A 21,532-nucleotide genomic window follows, 5' to 3' on the forward strand; every position below is an offset into this window, starting at 1 on the left:
TAAGGTAGAATTGATCTTGATGCCAATTTCTCAGCTGGTCAAACGAAACAAATTCACCAGTTGTTTAGAACTAGTAAGGCCATCATGTCATCTGGTCTATGGAAACCTGATCTTCTATCAGCACTCAGCACTCTATCAGCAAATCTATAAGTCTTAACAAAATAATAGGGACTTTGGAGATCTTGTCCAGCCACCTCTTCAAGCAGGAGATCCTATGCCATTCTGGACAAATGCTTGTCCAATCTCTTCTTAGAAACCTCCAGATGGAGCACCCACAATTTCTCAAGATATATTAACCTGGGATATTAATTTCCTAGCTTACTAGCACAACTAACTTTACAAATCACACGTAGCTACAAGGCAGCCATGCAATAAAAGCTTATCTCTTCCATTGGAAGCATATTCTGCTATTTGTTCCTAGAAAAAGTCCTATTTCAGAAAATATATTTTTCTCAATGAACCAAATATTGAAACCAATCAAGTTTTACCAGTAACTCAGTTTTAGAAGCACTGATTCTATATAATTCTCTAATTGCTGCATCTAGATAATAGAGAGATGAGAAATAGAGAGATAGAGGTATAGATATATTTCTGTATATATGAATCTATACCCATGAAAATATATACCTAACTTGGTATATGTATGAGGTCATATGAATAGGCCAAATCTAATATTCATTGTCGTTTAAACAAGGTGGAAGCAGTGATGAAATCAGCACTGCTGGTTACTGCAGAGCAGATGCTGCTTTCCAACCTGCCTTAACAAGTTCTATTCTTGCAGCAAATGTATATATGTATATATGTATATATGTATATATGTATGTGTGTGTGTGTGTGTATGTATGTGTGTGTGTGTGTGTGTGTGTGTGTGTGTGTATTTGTGCTGATAATATATATATATTGTGCTGATAATATATATATATATTTATTTGTGGCTAGAATTGGGTGCCCTGCCAGACATAGAACAGAAAGACAAAGGATTGCGAGAAACAATGAAAGTAAGCTGCCTTTCAGCTGTCTTACTAAAAGACTGAAGAATGTGTTGGCATGTCTACAGACAAGGCAGCCTCAGCTTCTATACTCCTGTTGGCCTCTCATCGCTAATCATTCATGTCTGCGTTTTCATGACAGGTCACAACATACAGGAGCTACTGTATATAGCTCAGGGGAATGATTTTCTAAGTTGGCAATGTTTTTCTAAAGACAGTCACAGCCACCAAACAGGAGTCTGTGGACTGAAGAATTTTGATGAGTTTTCCTCCTCAGAGAATGCTGCTTACAGAGAACATTCCACCTAGAATTCATCTAGCTCTCTATTCTGAAATGCACGTGACTCAGTGTCCTTAATTTTAAAAGGGAAAAGCCAAACAGATGTTGCCTCTCTACACAAAGGTTTAGTGAGTTTTGTATGGACTAGCAATTACCAGCTTCATATACAGTTTCTGGTTGGCAAGTGGTCATATCTGCTTAGTGAAAATTATGATGAATAGAAAGATAAATAGCTAAAAATAGGGCTTGGTCAGTGATGTTTGAGCATCTCAAATGAAGATACTTGTTATAAGAATCAACTTAACTTGATGATCCTTGCTTGGGCGGGGAGGGAGGGAGACATTCTGGGTCTTTTGAAACTTCTGCACATGCCTAGTTTGCGTAATGAAACATCTGAAAGAAAGCAACCAAGCTCAAAGAGCACCAAGGACCCCCTCCCTACCCATATTGTTGTATGATGTGTGTGTATATATTTACATTAATCTCGATACCTCTCACAGCTTGAGGCGATTTAAGAATAAATATAAACCAAAATAACACACATTATGAATAAGGTCCAGGTAGGCCATCTTTTCCCCAAACTCTTCAGAGTAGAGTGGTTTCTAAAGCTTTGCAAAATGCAAACAAGGTGTGCGCTTCCTAATTTTTCCCACCACAAGAAGCTAGTGATGTAGGTTGCGTAAAGAAAAATGGTTTAGCCCAAAACCACTCAGTGAGCTTCCATAGCTGAAGACGGACTAGAACCCATTCCCAGATCAATACTTCAACAACTACTCCACTCTACAATGGCTCTTTGTACACCATAGTGAAGGTCTCAAGAGAAGATGGATCATGGGATGGAGTCCATTGGAGCATAGGAAAAGACAAACAGTAAAATGGCTGCTACATTTTACTGGATAAGGACATTTTCACCTCACAGACAGCTTGAAAAAGATTACTTGAACAAGCACATAGGTTGATTTGTCTTTTCTCCTTCCCTCCTGGAAATCTTGCTGGTATAAAATGGGCACAGAAATCTTACCTCAGATGGTATATGCATAAAAGGCAAGGATGGGCCAGAGTGGAATGGGTAATTCATATGGATTGTGATTCATTTCCCCAATATATATATTGAAGCTGAGTCATATGCTAATATCCTGATTTCTTTCATGCAAAGCAATCCATGCTTTTAAAAAATGCATTCCAAATGTGCATATTAGGTAAACGCATACACACAAAAAATCTTCTGTTAGTAGCAAATGCTTGTAAAATGCAATTATTGGGAGAAATACAGCCAAGCAGAGCATGTTATTAAAAGCTGTGTGCTGAATCTGTGTACTGGGGAAAATCTGTCACAAATCAGTTAAATGAGAAAGAAAACAAAATAATGCCAGGTTTGTTCATTTCTTGAGGAAGGTGCCTTTACATAGTGAGAGAGTTACTGCTGAGCTTTTATATCATTTTTCTTAGCACTGATTTTAGGCTAATATGAGCTCAGAAAATACAATGAAAAGTAACAAGGGAACAAGGCATCTCAGAGAACTAAACACTAACGTTAAGATGTAAGGATCTATCTACATTAGGCAAAAGTTATTCATTTTGCTGAAGAAACTGTGCAAGACTGCAGTCATAATTACTTTTATAAGTCTTTGCACATAGCTCTAGAGCCAAACTGAAAGACTCAAGAGTGCTTTCAGAAACTCATAAAAATTGCATTAAAAGGGGCGGGTTTTTTTCCTAGGTTTCTCTAGCACAGCACATAAACACTTTTCATGCTTGTTAACATTTCATGATTTATTTGATCTATCATATTCATGAGTCACTTGAAGACATCCAATGGTCAGAAACGTAAAACTAACATATACATTTAGTGCGATGTACATCACCAATTTGTAGAACCTATGTTCTTGTAAACAATTGTCCAGTAATGGCAATAGATTAAATACAGATTACATTGAATTTACTTATCTTTCTCCCCTTACTCAATTTCCTTTCTTTCTGTGACAACTGTCTTTTAGGTTTGGTTTGATTGGTTTGGTTTATTGGATTTATATGCCACCCTTCTCCCAAGGACTCAGGGCCAATTGTTGTTGGAAACAACCCCCTCCAACCCCTCCCCCCATTTTACAGACCAAAAAATCAGGGAGGTTACCCCCTGTAATCAGTTTGTGCGATTTTGCTCCACTCACATATTAAGTATGAAACAGTTTCAACTTTGTCGTTGCAAAGTCAGCAGTTTGGATTGTCAGTGGATTTTTGTATCTTCGCTTTCATGGCATTAGTTTGTAGTGCTTGTTGTTGTTGTTGTTGTTGCTGTTGTTCATTAAACATAAAACTCAGTCAACTGAACATTTAAAAATGTGTCACAAATACCATTAACTGGTCCTAATGGTTGATATGGGTTGCTGCCAGTGTAGTATTATTATTATTTTGCAGCCTTGCTTCCTTGGCCATGAATGTAAGCCATTTCTTAGCCAAAATGAATAGAGTGTTGGATTGAGTTTTAAAGCAGCCTCATACTGAATTGAAATGCACTCATGTGTATGGTCGCTCAAAAGATTTGAGAGAAGCATGGCTAGACAAAACAAGCTTTCAAAACAATGGGATTCAACATGGAACTTTATAAAACAGGTTTAATCATTTCTGCTGAGACTTAATATGACATACTAATGTTGAAATATTATGATCAGCTAAGCTCTCTGTGTAAAATGTTGTTTAAAGCAGCTGCAACTGTTTGTTTTAAAAGATTATGTTCAAAATTAAAAGGAATTCAGTTTCCAGAACATAATGTGAACTGCTTGTAAAATTCCTTGGTTTTGGTCTTTTGCTAATTTTTCATAGCAAACCATCTGACCATGACATTTATTTTTGGTAAATACAATTATGGATAGTAAGTAACACAAATTAAAATGAAGGAGGGGAGTAATAAGTAAGCCAAGGAAGATTAGGTTGTAGTGTTGATCTAACAGCAAATGAACATGCTTCTTAGCTTCGATTTTCTGTTTGGTTTGTATCCCAGATGATACCTCTTGGGACATTTTTGGAAACAGATTTCAGGGAGGGATTTGGGGTGACAGGTAAAGCCCTTTTTATATAAGCTTTTCCCTTTGGTTACAACAGTATAAGAAGTCTTTGTTTCACTCCAAATAACTGAATTTTCTTATTAAAATGTCTATTATTATCCTCCCTCCAAAAAGGCAGGATGTCTCAATGGTGTTGAAATGTCTAATGTAGCTCACAGCTACATGCAGAGCTTCTGTGTAGCTCACAGCTCACAGACGTTTAAAGCACACCTTTCTCCTGTAGATACCCCTTATATGTATACTTAATTTATAAAATATTAATATTTTCCAGCAGAATGTAAAGTTTGGAAGGATTTGAGATCATTTTGTAACAGAAGGTGGGGATGATCTCAGGAGACAAGAGGAAGCACTTCAGACTAGATAACAGTCAGATGAGCAACAGCTGAGTCTGCTGAAGGAATGGTGATGGGGAGAGGGTTGATGGCAAACATATAAAAAGGTATCCTCCCTGATTTTTTGGACTATAAAGATAGGGGGGAGGGAGTTGGATTTCCAGACTTGCAAGAATCTGTTAATGCAACTTTACAATAAAGTTAGAGCTAGTTAGAGCCAGGTCAATAATAATGACCCTACACCACAACGCTGATTTAGATGCTGATTTTTTAGAGAGGTACAGAATACTTAGAAATTCCAAGTTGTTGTTTTTCAACTGAGGCTCACATTTTACTGCTTATGATTTGGCAAGGGGTGCTAAGAAAAGATATCACATGGTTTCCAATAAAGGAGGATATTTGTAGATCAAGTATGAAATGAGAGGTCTAGCATTGATGATGTTCCTTAGTTTGGGTAATGAAACGTCTGCAAGAAAACAACCAAGCTCAGAGAGCATAAAGGATCCCTCAGGGTTTCCAATAACAGATTCATTCCTTTGGATGGTTGCTTCAGAACAAAGTTGGAGCCTATAATTTAATAAAATATAAGCATACATCCTAACAAAATTGAGAGGTAAGATGTTCACAAGCTTAATTTTCAGCATAGTCTTCCCCAACTTCATATCCTCCACTTCTATTAGGAAAGCAATGTGCAGAACTCTCTTTTTTGATATGGTTATCAAATACCAATATGTAAATGTCTGAAATTAGAGATGCCTGGTACATTTTCCAACAGATTTATTTCACATTCGTTTGATAAATAATTATCGTATTAGATTCAACATCATCACATCAGTGCAACAAACTTGAATTTGCTGCACAGCATTAAACTGCACTGACTATACAATGCTTTTGAATATCTGGCCATTATAGGTGGCCCTTGAGTTATGACCACAATTGTGCCCAGAATTTATGTTGCTAAGTGAGAAATGTGTTAAGTGAGTTTTGGCCCATTTTACAACTTTTTCTGCCACCTTTGTTAAGTGAATCATTGCAGTTGTTAAGTTAGTAATCTGGTTGTTAAGTGAATCTGGTTTCCCCATTGAGTTTCCTGTGCAGATGGTCGCAAAAGGAGATCACATGACCCCAAGACATTGCAACCGTCATAAATACGAACCAGTTATTAAGTATCTGAATGGAGATCACATGACTACGGGATGCTGCAGCGGTCATAAGTGTGAAAAATGGTCATCAGTCATATTTTTCAGTGCCATTGTAACTTTGAATGGTGACTAAATGAACAATTGTAAGCCAAGGACTATCTGTATTCTAAAATGTTGACTAGATTTTTAAGACCGAGACTAATGATAAATGTTTTTCTATAGGATGATTATTTATTGCCATATAGCACTGATGGCTAACCTTTTTGTTATCGCGTGCTGTACCCATAATGCAATGTGCATGCACCCCCATGCACCCTCCCCCACATGCACACATTCCCCTCATGTGCACCCCCTGCACATGTCTCCTGCATGTGTCCTGCCCCCATGCATGCGCGACAGAGACCCATAAACCACCTGGCCAGTAGGAGGTGTGTGCATGCATCTTGGAGCTGAACTGGAACGAGGACTTTGCATGCCACCTGTGGCAAATGTGCCATAGGTTCGTCATCACGGCCGCATAGTAATCCATTTTATTAATTTCATTAGGTTATTTAAACAGGTAGCGTGGATGCCACAATTGTGAACTGTCATAATTATCAACTTTTCTGTTCTTCCTAATCAGATCCTTTTCATGGACGGAAACATCTGGCCCAATGTATCCCAGGTTGTTAGCTAAAACCACACTGAAGCTTTAGCATGCTCCATTTACAATTCCATCAATTACTATTTATAATTTAGTTGTCTATTTAAAAAATGCCTCAGAATTCTTTGTTGTGTCCTCCTGAAAACGCTTTCTGGTGGTGTGGCAGCATTAAAACACCTAGTCTCAATTCAGAGTCTATTCTAAGCTAGGGGAACCTCCTGAGATATACTAGGAAAAGAAAACGTACAGTTGTCATCTTGTAACGTATTATCTTCATGAAAAAAGATATGTGGGAATATTACATTATTGATGGACTTGGACTTTCTTGCACCCTTCAGTTATGAGGACAAACGGTTGAATAAAAGCCTGACATTAATTCTACAGCTGCAAACCTTCTCAATGAATAATAAAGCATGACAATCAATGAATGCAAAAATATATGCTCTCCTAAGGGAAGGGTGGATTCTGAGTTTTTAGGTCATAAAACACTATCAACTTGATTACATATACTGCACATAACCCAGATTTTTTCTTAGCAGTGGTAATATCTACTGTCATTTTGTTGAAGCATTTTAAATGTCATTATATAGCAGAATAAGAGAACACCCTAATGCCATCGATCTGTTTTGCATTCATTTTCAACATAAAAAGCCCAAAGGAATTCAAGTTGTTATAAAATCAAGATCTATGACCACAAGAAAATCTCTCTCTTTCCCGTCCTCTCTGCGACTGAGCATTTATGTGAATTTTACCCTTAAATCATATTGTGCATAGGTCAGGAGGACTTTCCTGGGCTTTTAATTTTTATTTTAAAGTCGACATTCGACTCCAAATTTTATTGAAACTCTCTAATTAGAGGACCATTTAATTTCTTTCCTATGTCATTTTCCCAATTTAAATGCTACTTTCTCCCTTTCTTAAAGCTGCTTTTAACTGTAAGGAGTACATACACAGAGAGAAAATGTCAATTTTAAAATTATTAATTTTTTTTTATCTATTAGCACTTCTTGTCTTTCAGAAATTCACTGATATTTTTTTTTTATTTCCTGCAGGAATACATGGACTCAAATAAATACATAGATTACTTGCTAACTCAACTGGAAGAACAGCGCTGGAACTTGTGGAAGTAGGTAGATTTGGAATATAAATCAGTAACATGGTCTTATTCCTATTTAATCAGTAGTAAAAATAGCACAGACTTGACAGTTTCAACATCAATTCAAGATTGGCCCTTCTCTTAATGTCAAATTTGGTGTCAAGTCAGCAAATGAAGTCTTTCCTATATATGTTCATAATATTGAATATACTTTCACGAACACTTAAGATCAACAGATATTTGTTGTTAGATGTTGCAAAAATGACATTTTTTTCGGTATAAATTAATGAAATTAAATCTATCGCTCATTAAAACAATATTAGAAAAATAATGTGAACACATTACCAGAGAGGTTCCTGCTTTGTATATTATACTGATAAGATTCAAGTTTCTATTATATATGTTAGGTTTTTTAAAAATCCGTTGCAATTTATTAGAAAAAAATCACTATCAAAAATATTATACCTATTTTTTCCTTTGAAATTCTAGTTTGCAGGTGTTCGTTAAATGGAAAAATATTTTTTTGTTATTTTGGCAATTTTTAAGACATTTGTGTATAAAATAAACTAAAATGTTAGGGGTACATGAATCGTATGCATTAAATTGTTTTCTCTTTCTGTATGTATAGTTTTAGCTAAGACTGCAGTCTGCAGATGAATTCTTCTCAGGCAGATGGATCTAAGTTTATTTTGTACCAGGGATTGAAATATGAACTGGAACACTTAAAATTTAGCTACTGTAATTGTGTGTACTACTGATTGGATTAATGTATTGAACAACGTGTTGACTTTACTTCCTTTTAAAACTGTAGCTATCCATCTTTGTATCATTGCATAAATGAAAATCATTCTCAAAGTAATATTATTTGAAATGAACAGCTTGTATCAAGACTAGAAATCCCACATTTGCTTCTGTCCATACATTTTTTTTCTTTATTCTTTTAAGGGCAAAAGCTTTATAAACATAAATGTTAAATCAGCAAAGTAATATTTTCAGGGTAAATCTTTATATTTCTATACAAAATTAAGTCCTGTGATCTCAGTGGGCCTTCTCAAGAATATAGACATATATTTCTATGCACTTCTACATATATATGTATGGAATATATGTATAAGTGTATGTATATAGAAATATATTTCTATGTATAGAAATGCAGGCTTAGAGTGCAATACTAAATGTGTTTTTTTAAAAGACTCTTTATATTCATTTAGCAATAGCAATAGCAATAGCAGTAGACTTATATACCGCTTCATAGGCCTTTCAGGCCTCTCTAAGCGGTTTACAGAGAGTCAGCATATTGCCCCCAACAATCTGGGTCCTCATTTTACCCACCTCGGAAGGATGGAAGGCTGAGTCAACCCTGAGCCGGTGAGATTTGAACCGCTGACCTGCTGATCTAGCAGTAGCCTGCAGTGCTGCATTTAACCACTGCGCCACCTTGGCTCTTTTAGGCTTACTGTTAGGCCTAAACAGTAAGCCTAAAAGAGCTTACTGTTACATTTAGGCTTACTGTTGGCTATATAATTATAGAACTGGATCCTTATAGGGCAATCTTCTGCTGATCTTCTAAGACCTAATCCAATTAAGTACAGTGTTTTCTTATTCCCAGCTAAATGTGACAGCTTTAATCTTATATTTTCTATTCTCACGCATTATCTATTCTCTATTCTTTAACTTTAAGGTCAAAGGTAAATGCTTTCCTATGCTTCCAATGGGAGAAAAGAACACACAAGAATGTTGTATTTGATTCAGTGCGATGCATTCTCTGTTCTTAACAATGTATGTTAAAACTATGACCCATATAAAGGATTTAGCAAAATTATAAAAACAAGTCTAAAGACTGTAGAATGAGATAAAGTAAATCCAAAGCAGATAATAAGGGAAGATGATTAACAGGCAGAGCACTGTATATGTTTAGATGCTGAAAACTGTAAAGTAAAAAAAAAAGCAGCTAAAGAGATCACACAAAATCTTGGATAATTATTTAATCCAATAAGTAAGTATTCCAAGAAGTGCCTTGGACTATTCTAGTCAGCCTCTGTTTTCTGTTGACAATCTTGCTACATTCCTTTGCAGACCCTGTTAAGTTGCTAGACACACTGACTGCACAAGATGCTTTTGACAGACACAAGTTTCACAGATGGAACCTCATTTTTGTCTAACTGTGACCTCTAATTTGAGGTCTATGCTTGCTAGACTTGATCTCAGTTTCAAGGCCCCTTAATCTGGTACTTCTTAACTATTAATTCCATTGATTCAGCACCTTGTGACTTGACAGATTAGTTGCTATGATTAAAATGCATAATTGTGTACATATTTGTACACAAATATATCTGTGTGTCTGTCTATATATCTTACAAGACATAAAGGGGGAAAACATTTAGGCACTTATTCTGCAAACAAATGAAGAAAACACATTTGTATTGTGGTAAATGATTTAATGAATGAAGACATGGGTAGGGAGATATAAATAATACTAGTCAGATAAATATTATTTTTCAATGCACATCTTTTCTAATTAAAGCAGACTTTACTTATTTTAAATCTGTTGGATCAGAAACAGATAAAAGTTGCATTTGGATAATTTGAGCCCAGTATCCAGTCAAGAATTCAATTGCTTATGCAATTGAAAAAAGATGAACTCATCTCTAGGCCAGAGATGGCTGTTATTTAAGCAAGTAGTTCAAAACCAAGGCCTCTAAGTGTTTCAAGTAATTTCAAAAAAATATGAAGAAGAAACCCTGGTTACTCCTGAAGATATATAAGGTAATTCTCTCTATGCACTATCAGCAGATTATCAAGTGCAATCGCTTTCATTTGCAATGGACACTGTAATCTTGAAATGTGTCCTATTAGATCCCTGCCAAATCAAGACTGAAACTTAGAAGAACTATACTGTCAATTTAAATGTACACTAATTGTCATACATTAAAATATTTCATTGCATACAACTCTCAAAAGGTCACCACGTCCAATATACACTGCACAAATATGACAAAATAAATACATAAATACAAAATTATTCATATACCCGCATATATTATATGACACAGAAAAACAACACAGTCTAGTTTGGATGTATACTTGTATATGGCAAGAAATATGAATCTTGCGAGTTTACCAGATGGATGGCATAGGGAACAAAGCTGTTACAGAATCTGATAGAAATACTTTGAAACCTCCTCACCGAGGGGAACAACAGAAGCAGACCATAAAATGCGTATGTGGGATCTCTAACAATGCTTTGATATCTAAGACATAGTTCTTATAAGCAGTATCCTGAATAATGGGAAGTGAACTTCCTATAATCTTCCTTACCACTCTCTATGGATCTTCTATCTGAAGCACTGCTGTCACCAAACCAAACAGTGATGCAGTCTGTTAAAACACTCTCAATTGTGCCTCTGTAAAAAGGGGACGGGACAGAAGGACAAAGATCTGCTCTCCTCATCTGATGCAGGAAATGAGAGGAGATGAACTAAGAGAAAGGATGGACTAAACCATGCAGTTCTGCAGAGCTGTGACTCACTGCTAGCTCCTAAGCATGAAAGGGGACACAGGTTGACTTTCATTGTTTCTAGCATTCTAACACTCTGCTCACCACCATTTATGACCGCTATCCAACCAATGTAAACTACTTGAGATGGTGGGTAGGGAGGAGTTGTATACAAAGCAGTGGTGGGTTTCAAATTTTTTTAGAACCTCTTCTGTAGGTGTGGCCTGCTTTGTGGGAGTGGCTTGCCAGCCATGTGACTGGGTGGGAGTGGCTTGCTGGCCATGTGACTGGGTGAGCATGGCCAACTTGTAAAATGTGGTGAAACTCACTTAACAACGCTCTTCCTTAGCAACCAAAATGTTGGCTCAGGAACTTTGGCATTGAAGCATGCAAGTCTTAAAGCTGTCAAGTTACAAGACCCTTGCATCCCTAACCCTTTAGAAAAAAACCCCAGGGGTGTTCAAACTTGACAGCTTTAAGACTTGTGGACTTCAACTCCCAGAATTCCTCCTCTCTTTCTTCATTTTGATGATGTGCAGACGGGTGGGGGGAGGGAGCTGGAACCGGTTCTAAACGGCACTGTAGATTTGTGGAACCTCTTCTATAGAAGAGATTAGAACTGGCAGGAAACCACCCCTGATACAAAGGTAATATTTGCTATTCTAAAGAATGCTGTATAAGAACATGTGTTATCTAAATTTACACAACTTTACAATTAGTTCAAAATTTAAGGAAGAAAAATGAGAAGTTATAATACAGACTTTTTTTTACTCTTAAAGTCAACATTATATTGCTTATATAAAGATAAATATATATAGAAAACATATTTCCACATAAGTTTGTTGATTTAGCTTCTAGATTCTATTTCTCTATTTCAACCAATATCCAAAACTTAAACAGCCTTTAATTTCAGTTCCAATGATGGTATAAATAGTTTAAACAATAGAATGTTGCTGTTAATATTTATGTGCCTATCTCACTTGATTCTTTTTTTAAAAAGTTGTCTCCAAATACTGAAGCAAAACCTTGGGATATTGACAAGTTTCTGTGGCATTCTTCCTCTTCTTTTTTTTGAAGGCCAGTTTGATAAGTAGAAGACCATGGGAATAACTGATGCTGTCCAAGGGCAACACTAGATTGTCTATAGTCAGACAGATGTCCTAATAAATCAGGATAGACCACTTTCTCAGACTTCATTATGCCCTTGATTTGTGGTCGCCACAATTTAACGTATTGGGTCATTGGATGCTGAACCTGACATTGAACGATAGCCTCCAGTTTACTCTAGCTAGCTAATAAAAGAGACAGACACAAATTTTGAACGTTTAACTCCTTCAGCATTACTCACAGTCCAGGCTGATTTATAGCAACCGAGATGGGAGAGAGACAGAAAGGAGTCTAAACGTGATGTCATGCTGCTCATACAGAATGCCTATCATAACACACGTAGAACAGTTTGCAAGAACATGTGGACAAGGAGTTTTCTTCTCTTTCTCATTTCACAGAGCCTGATACATTTTGCTTTCTTCATGTGGCACGGCCATCTGTTCTGGAGCATGAAAATTTATTGCTACTATCTCATTTCCTTGGGGATATTTAGGCTTAGCTCATGTTTCATAACATTTTGCAAAAATAGATCAAGAACTTGCATTCCTGATTTATTTTGCACCTCAGTATTTTGTTACTATCGCAGAAGATAAAATCTCTTAACAATCTGTTCAATTCCAACTTTTTAAGGCTTTCAGTAACTTTTCCTTTGCTTTTTATATACTTTATATTAAAATAATATCAACATAGCATTAAAATAGAAAGTTTTAAACCTAGATTTAGATAATTTTAAGATATGAGCTACTTCCACAGTTTGTATGTCTACCTCTTTCTTATATGCTTTGAAATTTTTGATGTTCATTTAGCTGTGTTAGAAATTATTTTCCTCTCTAAGAGTGTCAAACCTAATATTAATTCTATTCAACGTCTGTATAATAATATTCAATAAAAGTTTTTAAAATCTCTGATAAATCTACTAAGTTGGAGGAAGCTGTTTCTGACTATTTAACAAAATAAATAAAATCATGCAGCAACTAACATTTGTTCCAGTTAGTGAAAATATTGGTCAAACAAAAAAATGTAAAAGCTTATTGATCAATCATTAATTTGCATCTATTTTATTATGAACATGTAGCACACCATCAATTCCTGTAATATATTTCCTTCTTGTAAAGCAGTTTGCATTTATTTATCAGAACTGCTTATCTGCATGGCTGAGGAGAATGGGTGGATTATACTGAAGCAACAATCAGAGACAGGAGTTAAACTCTACTGATTTAGACTTTAAGAAAGATGAAGTAGCTACAAAAGAAGTTGAAAAAGAAATAAAGGCTCAGCCAGGTGGATGAAACTGTTCTTTGGGTCTTTCAGCATTTTCTTCCATACTTTTATAGAGCTGATATTAAAATAACATCAATATAGCATTAAAGTATAACATTTTAAACTCAGATTTAGAAAATTTTGAAATATAATACTTCCCTTAAGTCAGTTCAGTGCTACAAAAAGTGAGATTACGACACAGATTCTGAGTAGTCAGGTTTAGGAGAAAAAGGATTTATGTTGCAAAAATTTGGAAACTGAATATATGTAACTTGGTTTTCATTAACAAATGTGTCAAAGTTTCTGTGTGCTTCCTTTGCTTTTGATCTTATTTCTCTTTCTTGGCTTCATGAGGAGGATGCTAATCATTTGATGCCATAAAAATGTCCCACCAGTTCTTGTTCCTCAGTATTTTCAAAATGTCCATTTTCATTTTGAGGCTCTGGGAATTCCATCACTTTAAGCCTGGAACATCAGCAATTCAGACAGAGATAGTAAACTCTTTTCTACCAACCTGCAGTTTCATTTACAGACACCAAGCGTCCTCACCTTCTCTATTGCCAATGATTCAAAGTGGCAGGAGAAAAACTAGAAGATTAAAAACAACACAAGTGAGATATTTTAATCAATATTCGGGAAGCTGTGATTCTCCAGAGGTTTCTGTGGTTCACAGTTAAAATTATAGGCAGCTCTAGTGCAGCAATATACAGGGAGACTATCCAATCTAATTTAAGATATAGATATACATTTCTAAGGGATGCGATGGCTCAGTGGCTAAGTTGCTGAGCTTGTGGATCAAAAGGTTGGCAGTTCGGCAGTTCGAATCCCTAGTGTCGTGTAACAGGGTGAGCTTCTGTTACTTGTCCCAGTTTCTGCCAACCTACCAGTTCGAAAGCACGTAAAAATGCAAGTAGAAAAATAGGAACCACCTTTGGTGGGAAGGTAACAGCATTTTGTACATCTTTGATGTTTAGTGATGCCAGCCACATGACCATGGAGACGTCTTCAGACAGTGCTCGCTCTTTGGCTTTAAAACAGAGATGAGCACCACCCACTAGAGTCAGGAATGACTGTGTGTGGGAAACCTTTACCTTTACCGTACACATTTCTAATTCAGCAAATTAGTCTTTAAAACCATAAGAGAGAGAGAATATGAGAGGGGGGGGGCGCAGGCAGACAGACTGTTCCTTAGGAGCTTCATGCATATATATATATATATATATATATATATATATATATATATATATGTGTGTGTGTGTGTGTGTGTGTGTGTGTGTGTGTGTGTGTACACACACACGCGCACGCGCACGCGCACACATACAGCAATTGCCACCTCCTATAGGGCAGTAACTGATAATTCCAACTGCCACCACTTTTCTTCTAAGAGAAGCCATATATGGGAATGAGGTAGGACTCTCTCTGACTGTCCAAAGACCAAACAATAAAAGTTCACTTATGTTATTTTTTATTTTGTTGATATTTTTATGCCATTCAACTTTCAATGGGTCAGAATGACCTACATGTGCTGGGGGGGGAGCTAAAAAATTAAAAACAACACAAAATTTTTCTGCAGGAAAGGTGGTCTTCCATTTATGCAAAATTGGGCCCAGAATCTTGGTTGTTAAGAGAATGGTCACTAAATGAGATGCCATATGACCACTTCATTCAACAATCATAATCCTGGGTCTTCCAGTTGCGGTTGTTAAGTTATCACTTAAGTCGTTAAGTGGGACCATTAGTGGACTTAAAAAGGGAGGGAGGGAGGGAGGAAGGAAGGAAGGAGTCAATTTCACCTACTTTTTTGTTTTTGAGACCCACAAATTTTCTATGATACCAGTAAGATTAAACAGAAAGAAAGCTGGGATTTCAGCTGATTGCCTTGTTTCAAGAATAAACTGTTCAGAGGGTAGAGGCATCTCCATCTTGCCGTTGGTTTGCCTGTGTAGGTGTTTGCATACAATGAAAAGAGCACAACAGACAATTATGGACAGCAGAGATTGTGCCAGGACAAATCAGAAAACATGACTTAATGAGTCCCAGGAAAAGGCAGGCAGAGGTTGCCTTCCTTGTGGGCTATGGGGAAAAAAACATTCCTTGCCTCAAGAAATTATCAGAGGACTGGCTTCATGCTGGGGCAAACCACTTGTGCAAATCAGCCCTCACTTCCTCAAAGAGCACATTTCATGCCATTGTGTCAAAACGCTGTGAGAAGAGAAGGCATCTCAAGTACTATTATTTCAAATGTTTGAAGAGGCACTATTCGGAATTCTAACACATTCCTCTGACAGCAGGTTTCTCAAAATGCTGAATGAAGATGCATCTTCTATAATTCCTCTGCTCCCCCCCCCCAATTTGTTTCATTGCATAGTTGATAACTCTTTTTATTTACTCTAATTAGACAAGGCATAGGTCAAATAAAGCTTCAGGACAAAATAATCTTAGTAGAGAATGGTGGGGCTTCCTTCAGAATAGTCAGGGGTAAGATTTCATTTTAAGAGTTAGTTTATGCAAGCCTGGGAATAAAAGGGGAAAAAGGGAAAACAGATATAATGTTCTATGCTAGGATTTAACTGCTGTATGATATTCATGATCCAGACCTTTTCCTTACTTTCCTAGCTAGTGCTCAGCAATGTATTTGGCAATTATAATATCAAAATATTAAATATGGCTGTTACACTTGAGACTGGGAATGAAGCCACAAGACATTTGACTGAATGTAGATTACACAGGAATTGATTTTCAATCTGCTAGGTGACCTGATACATTAACATCAGTGGACTGTTCACATCTCATGTAATTTTGCAGAGAATTACAGAATGAAAAATGAACTATTCACAAAATCTTCTTGATTTTGATTCAAGCTAGGGTTAGTGGAATATGATACGATGGATCATCCACCATTTTCAAAGCTCATGCGATTTATTTAGGAAAGGAAGGCAGAGGTTTTAATGCAGAGGTTTCAATTATAGAGATTTTCATCAAGTGGCCCCCACTTAAGCTAATCGGGTGGGGAGGAGGGAAGAATTGGTCTGCTGTAATTGTGGGGGTGTCAGAAGACAGAGAACCTTAGATCAGAAGATTTCCAGATATACCTACTTCATGGTTTGCAAAAAGCCCTTTTACCACCTATTAAGTAGGAATATTGCCAATGGTAGGCTAGTAATAGGTTTATCAGAGGATTTTCAAGAAAATCACTGTGGTGGGAGCAGAATCTATTTTAAACTTTAACTCTTCTAATTTACACAATTCACCAGAATCAGACTTTTCAAATACAGGTATTTTTAAAGCTAAAATACATAAACATAGCAGAATGTTTGCACGTAAAACATGCATGCATATACTGTATGTATGATGTATACGTATGTATGCATTTAAACAGTCATATACCTGCCCATTTTTCAACTAACTTTGTGCTATATTTTATCATTAAGCATTAAATGTGTGGTTTTAGGGAACCTGCTTCATTTTTATTGCTTTCCTTCTGAGAGATGAACTCTTTATATTCAGATGCACTCAACTTGAAAAGTTATTAAGGATTAGAAAAAGTCCATCTTTGATTTTGCCCGATCCCATCTGTGTAAGGCAGATGGTTATTGTCTGGAGCTCTTGAACTATAATCCATGGTTCAGATGAAGGGCAGTGAGCACAGCAGTTCCATACAACTATATCACTGCACGTGTGAAAATACAATTTGAAAGAAAGGAAACGTGAATACTCAGCATTTTAATCTAGTTTAGAGATTCATTATTACATGACATACTAAGATCAGCAAAGCAAACAAATTGCAAAAGTATTCATAGTTGAATACAGTACAATGATTGTGCAGAGCTCTAAACATACATTCTTGAACAAGTTTATAAAGAAAAGAATCAAATATTTTCAAAATTATAAAACACCTACTTCTGAAAATGGAAAATGTTACTTTCTTTTTTTAGACTGGGTTATGGTTTGAAAATATTATTACAGAGATTCTTGAAAGTAATGTTTAAAAATATGCATCGTACATCATGTTTAAATCTGTTGATCCACAGATATAGGATAAATGGAATTACTGATTAGCTTTGTGGTGCAACAGCACAGATTGTTTCACACAATCCTTATCACTAATTTTTTTTTAAATCAGAAGATAATAATTCTTATACTTGACTTATCTCTAGGTAGCAAGAAGAAAGACAGGAGTTAGGAGAAGAGGATTTCATTTTGCTAATACATACACAGTCAATTGTAGTTGTGCTGACTATTCTCTCTCTCTCCCTCCCTCCCTCCCTCTCCCTCTCCCCCTCTCCCTCCCTCCCCCCCTCTCTCATGAAACTAAAGCCAACCTTCAATAACTGCTGTTATTTGTCAGACAAAAAACAGGGGAACATATCTTTTATCATGCATATTTTCTCTTTTTGATTTCTGAACACTTTGATTAAGATTTATGAAAACACCATTAAATAGTTTCCTGCCTTTAAATCTTCGAAAATGCTGTATATCTAATTATGTTGATCATCAGGTACGTAGTGCTAGCTGAAAAGGCACATTGATTGCCAGCAAAGAGTTCTGCTTCTTGAATTTGTTGCCAAGAGCCTTCTGCATTTATACTTTCCCCAGGGAAAAGACTGCAGTGACTTGAAAGAGAAGTAACAGAGGCAGGAGAGAGACCTGGAATGGGGACAGCAAATGTCATGCTGCTACAGTCTTTCATGCTGATATATTTGAGATGTGCTTTAACTTAGAAAAACCCCAAGAGGAAATAGCTATATGGACTTCCTTACCAGGGAAGCAATATTTTTTAAAATAAAAGGCACACTATAATCAGCCAGAAATGACCCTGAGCCAAGTAGCTGCTATCATCAGCATCTATAGGACATTGATAAGTGACTAGAAACTTGTACTTTTCTTTGAAGTTGTAACAATGTAATTTTAATATTTAATAAAAAACAGATAAATGTTCAAAGATTTGCCAGTACTCTTTGAATTCAAGGATGCTCAGTGCTCAGTTCAAGCACACTTTAGTTTAACAATTGTAAGGCATTTGTTGCTGCGTCCTTACACACATACTCACTTACTCACTCATTTTCTGGATGGAAATAGTAAAGAAAAGGAAGAAGAAAGCGGGGAAAGAAGGAGAGATAGCACTATGCATCCTAGTTTCATTGTTTTTCAACATACTGCAAAACATCAGTTACCCCATGTCTCCAAATGTATGCATGCAATTTTTAAATTTGTGTAGCTTGCCCATCTCACAATATGTATGTATAATTAATTGCTATATAAATGTAACATTCATAAATGAACAAAAGGTACGAAGATTGTACAGCGTATGCTTAATTAGAAATTATAGAAAACAGTAAATTATATTATTTGAACAATGTAAATAAGAATGTTAGTCTTTCAGCTAAAATATCCACTATTTGTTGTTTAAAAATACAAAAACTAAAAAACTAAAGACTTTATAAACAGTATTTCCCTCCTCTTTATCATACTACCAGTATAATGCTAAATACTTCTAAAGATTTCAAATTTTTAGTTTCTCTGATTTCAGTTATTTGATCAGTTTTATTTTCTATACATACTTACATTTGCCGTATATGGTATGAGGGGCCATTGGTGCTCTATCAGCTTGGTTGCTTTCTTGCAGATGTTTTATTACTCAAACTATGTAATACCATCAATGTTAGTCTTTTGAACCCTGAGCTTCAAATATTCTCCTTTATTAGTATTTAGCAGTGATGGCGAACCTGGCCAAATTGGAAGGCGCGTGCGCCCCAGAAACCCAAACACCAGCTGGCAGGTGGGAGGCATCCCAACATCGGCAGCTCTGCAAGAGGCGCAATCGAGCTTCTATTTCGTCGTTTGCAGGGAAACTTCTGCAAACAATGGTGAGAAACGCCACGGAGAAATGCGGTGGACTTGAGCGGGGGTGACAGTGCGCATGCCGACAGAGAGGGCTGTGTGTGCCACCCTGGCACGCGTGCCATAGGTTTGCCATCACGAGTATATAGTATGAATGGAAGCTTAGATTTTTGTTATGAATATATGCCTCTACTGCATATTCTCAGGTATGTATTTCTACACTCATGTCTTCTTGCCATAATTAAATCCTCAATAAGTTGGACTCAGCCATTCATTTATTTCTCAGACAGTCTCTGCAATCATTAAAGATCTTTCTCATTACAGCTTAGCCATCACCATTGCCAAGTGTTAGAAATCAGACATGCCTTACGGGGGGAAATCTTTGGGTTTCCCTCAATTTGGCTTGCAGTCCTATGTTATATGAATTTATAATTTCTGGAATGACCTCTAAAAAAACACTTTATCATGCCCGGGCATCCCTTCAAGAAACCATAAAGATGAATCTGGCTCCATAGTAAAAACATTTTTATGGAAACCTGTCTAACTCCTATTCAACAGTTGCATTAATTCTCTGGCTATGTTCCCATACCATGCTTAACATGATTACTGAATTAATGCATTCATGGTTTCGCACCATATGCATAAAATTTAATTATCCAGTTTATACAGCATACAACCTCCCTTTTTTTAAAAAAAAAAGGAAAACAAACCGTCACAGAAAGTCAACATCAAAATAACAAGATGAAATACCACGTAAGCAAGTTTAGAACTAGCAATCATATCATGTGCAAATGGACTTGCTAGGTTTATAACTGACTTCAATGTGTTGCATGAATGTGTTGTCAATGATTGTCAAAGCAATGATTGATGGGATATCTTCTTTCGCTGGGGCTCCACCTCTTCCTTCATCTGCCCAGGTAATTGCAATGCAATGTAGCTTGTGATACTGAAACAGTACCATTTTTGAAGTAACAAAATTCCCATTCATTTGGTTGCTCTGAGAGTGCCGATTCTGGCATAAGTACAGTGGCTCCACTATAACTCTCTTATTGATTTTTTAAGAACTGACGAACAAATCTAATGTGGTTATTTCTTCTTTAAGGTCTTCATTGTTGGTGCCCAGGGTTGTAAACTAGTATCTGCTTCCAAGAAATTAATCTGATTGGATAGAATACAGAATAACAGAGTTGGAAGAGACCTCTTCTTAAACGCAGAGAAAGCAGTACCTGTGTATAAACCTAGCTTCAAACACATAGCAACAACAACAAAATGTATATTTCATGCAGTGACGTTTCCTGATATTTTTTTTATGAATCTCCCTCTTTTCAATTGTTGAAGAAATGAAAGGTGTGTCTCATAATGTTATATTGTGCTTGAAACTATTTTTGCTTTGTATTTCATCAATTAGAACATGCTGTTTATGTAACAGTGGTATAAATATTTCTGTTGTAGCTCTTGGTAATTTTTGCATCTTGTAAAAAACCATGAATGCATTTAACAGTCTTGCTCAAGGCTTAATTCATATATGTATATCATAAAACTACATAATTGTTATTATAATAAGTTCTTGTAGAGATATTTGCAGGTTTATAAAGCAGTATTCATCACAAATACAAATACACACACACACACCAATTCACTCATGTAAATGGCTGCAGAGATGAATAGAAGGGATTTGCACGCAGTTTTGACTTTCCTACAGACTGATTCCATTGGTACAATGTACACAATTTATTCTTAAAATTAAGATAATTTTTTTTTTAAAAAAAGGGTTGTCAGCATTATTTTTTTTGTCTGAAATGTTGTACATGTCTTAGTAATTTAAAAAGATTTGATATACAGGTCACGTCATTCACTGGTATGACTGAGACATACTGTGCCCTGACACATTTAGACAGCACTAGTCAGAAACAAATTGACCGCCTGAGCAAAGTTTTATCCTGAGGTGTTGCCTCAGTCTGGAGCCTTGCTGGGATTCAAACTGAGGTACTTTTAAACTGAGACCTACATTGCTCTTCCTGCTTGTTTTGCTCTACCTGGAATGGGTTTATTGTTGCTGTTAGTATTATTATTTTATGCGAATGTAAACTGAAGCCCAAAAGATTTCCTTTGATAGACTCATTGTATTGTACTTTTGATCAAGGTTTTTTTAAACAGATGGGCATAAAACCTTCCTGCATCTTCAGTGTCTTTTTTCTTCTGCTAATAACATTTATTTAAATGAGGAATAATTAATACCAAGAGTGAACATGAATGAATGTGATACAACATTGGGCGACTTGGT

At 36.2% G+C, this 21,532-nt stretch overlaps 1 protein-coding gene across 1 annotated transcript in view; it reads left to right on the forward strand.

Annotated features, from left to right (window-relative positions):
- NCKAP5 (NCK associated protein 5) overlaps positions 1-21,532 on the forward strand; it is a 606,853-nt gene that overhangs the window by 136,731 nt on the left and 448,590 nt on the right. Inside the window, exon 3 of the mRNA XM_032215483.1 lies at positions 7,501-7,574. Within this exon, the coding sequence (XP_032071374.1) occupies positions 7,501-7,574 (74 nt within the window). The remainder of the gene's footprint in view (positions 1-7,500; positions 7,575-21,532) is intronic.

Source organism: Thamnophis elegans, chromosome 1 (assembly GCF_009769535.1).
Source record: "Thamnophis elegans isolate rThaEle1 chromosome 1, rThaEle1.pri, whole genome shotgun sequence".
NCBI lineage: Eukaryota > Metazoa > Chordata > Lepidosauria > Squamata > Colubridae > Thamnophis > Thamnophis elegans.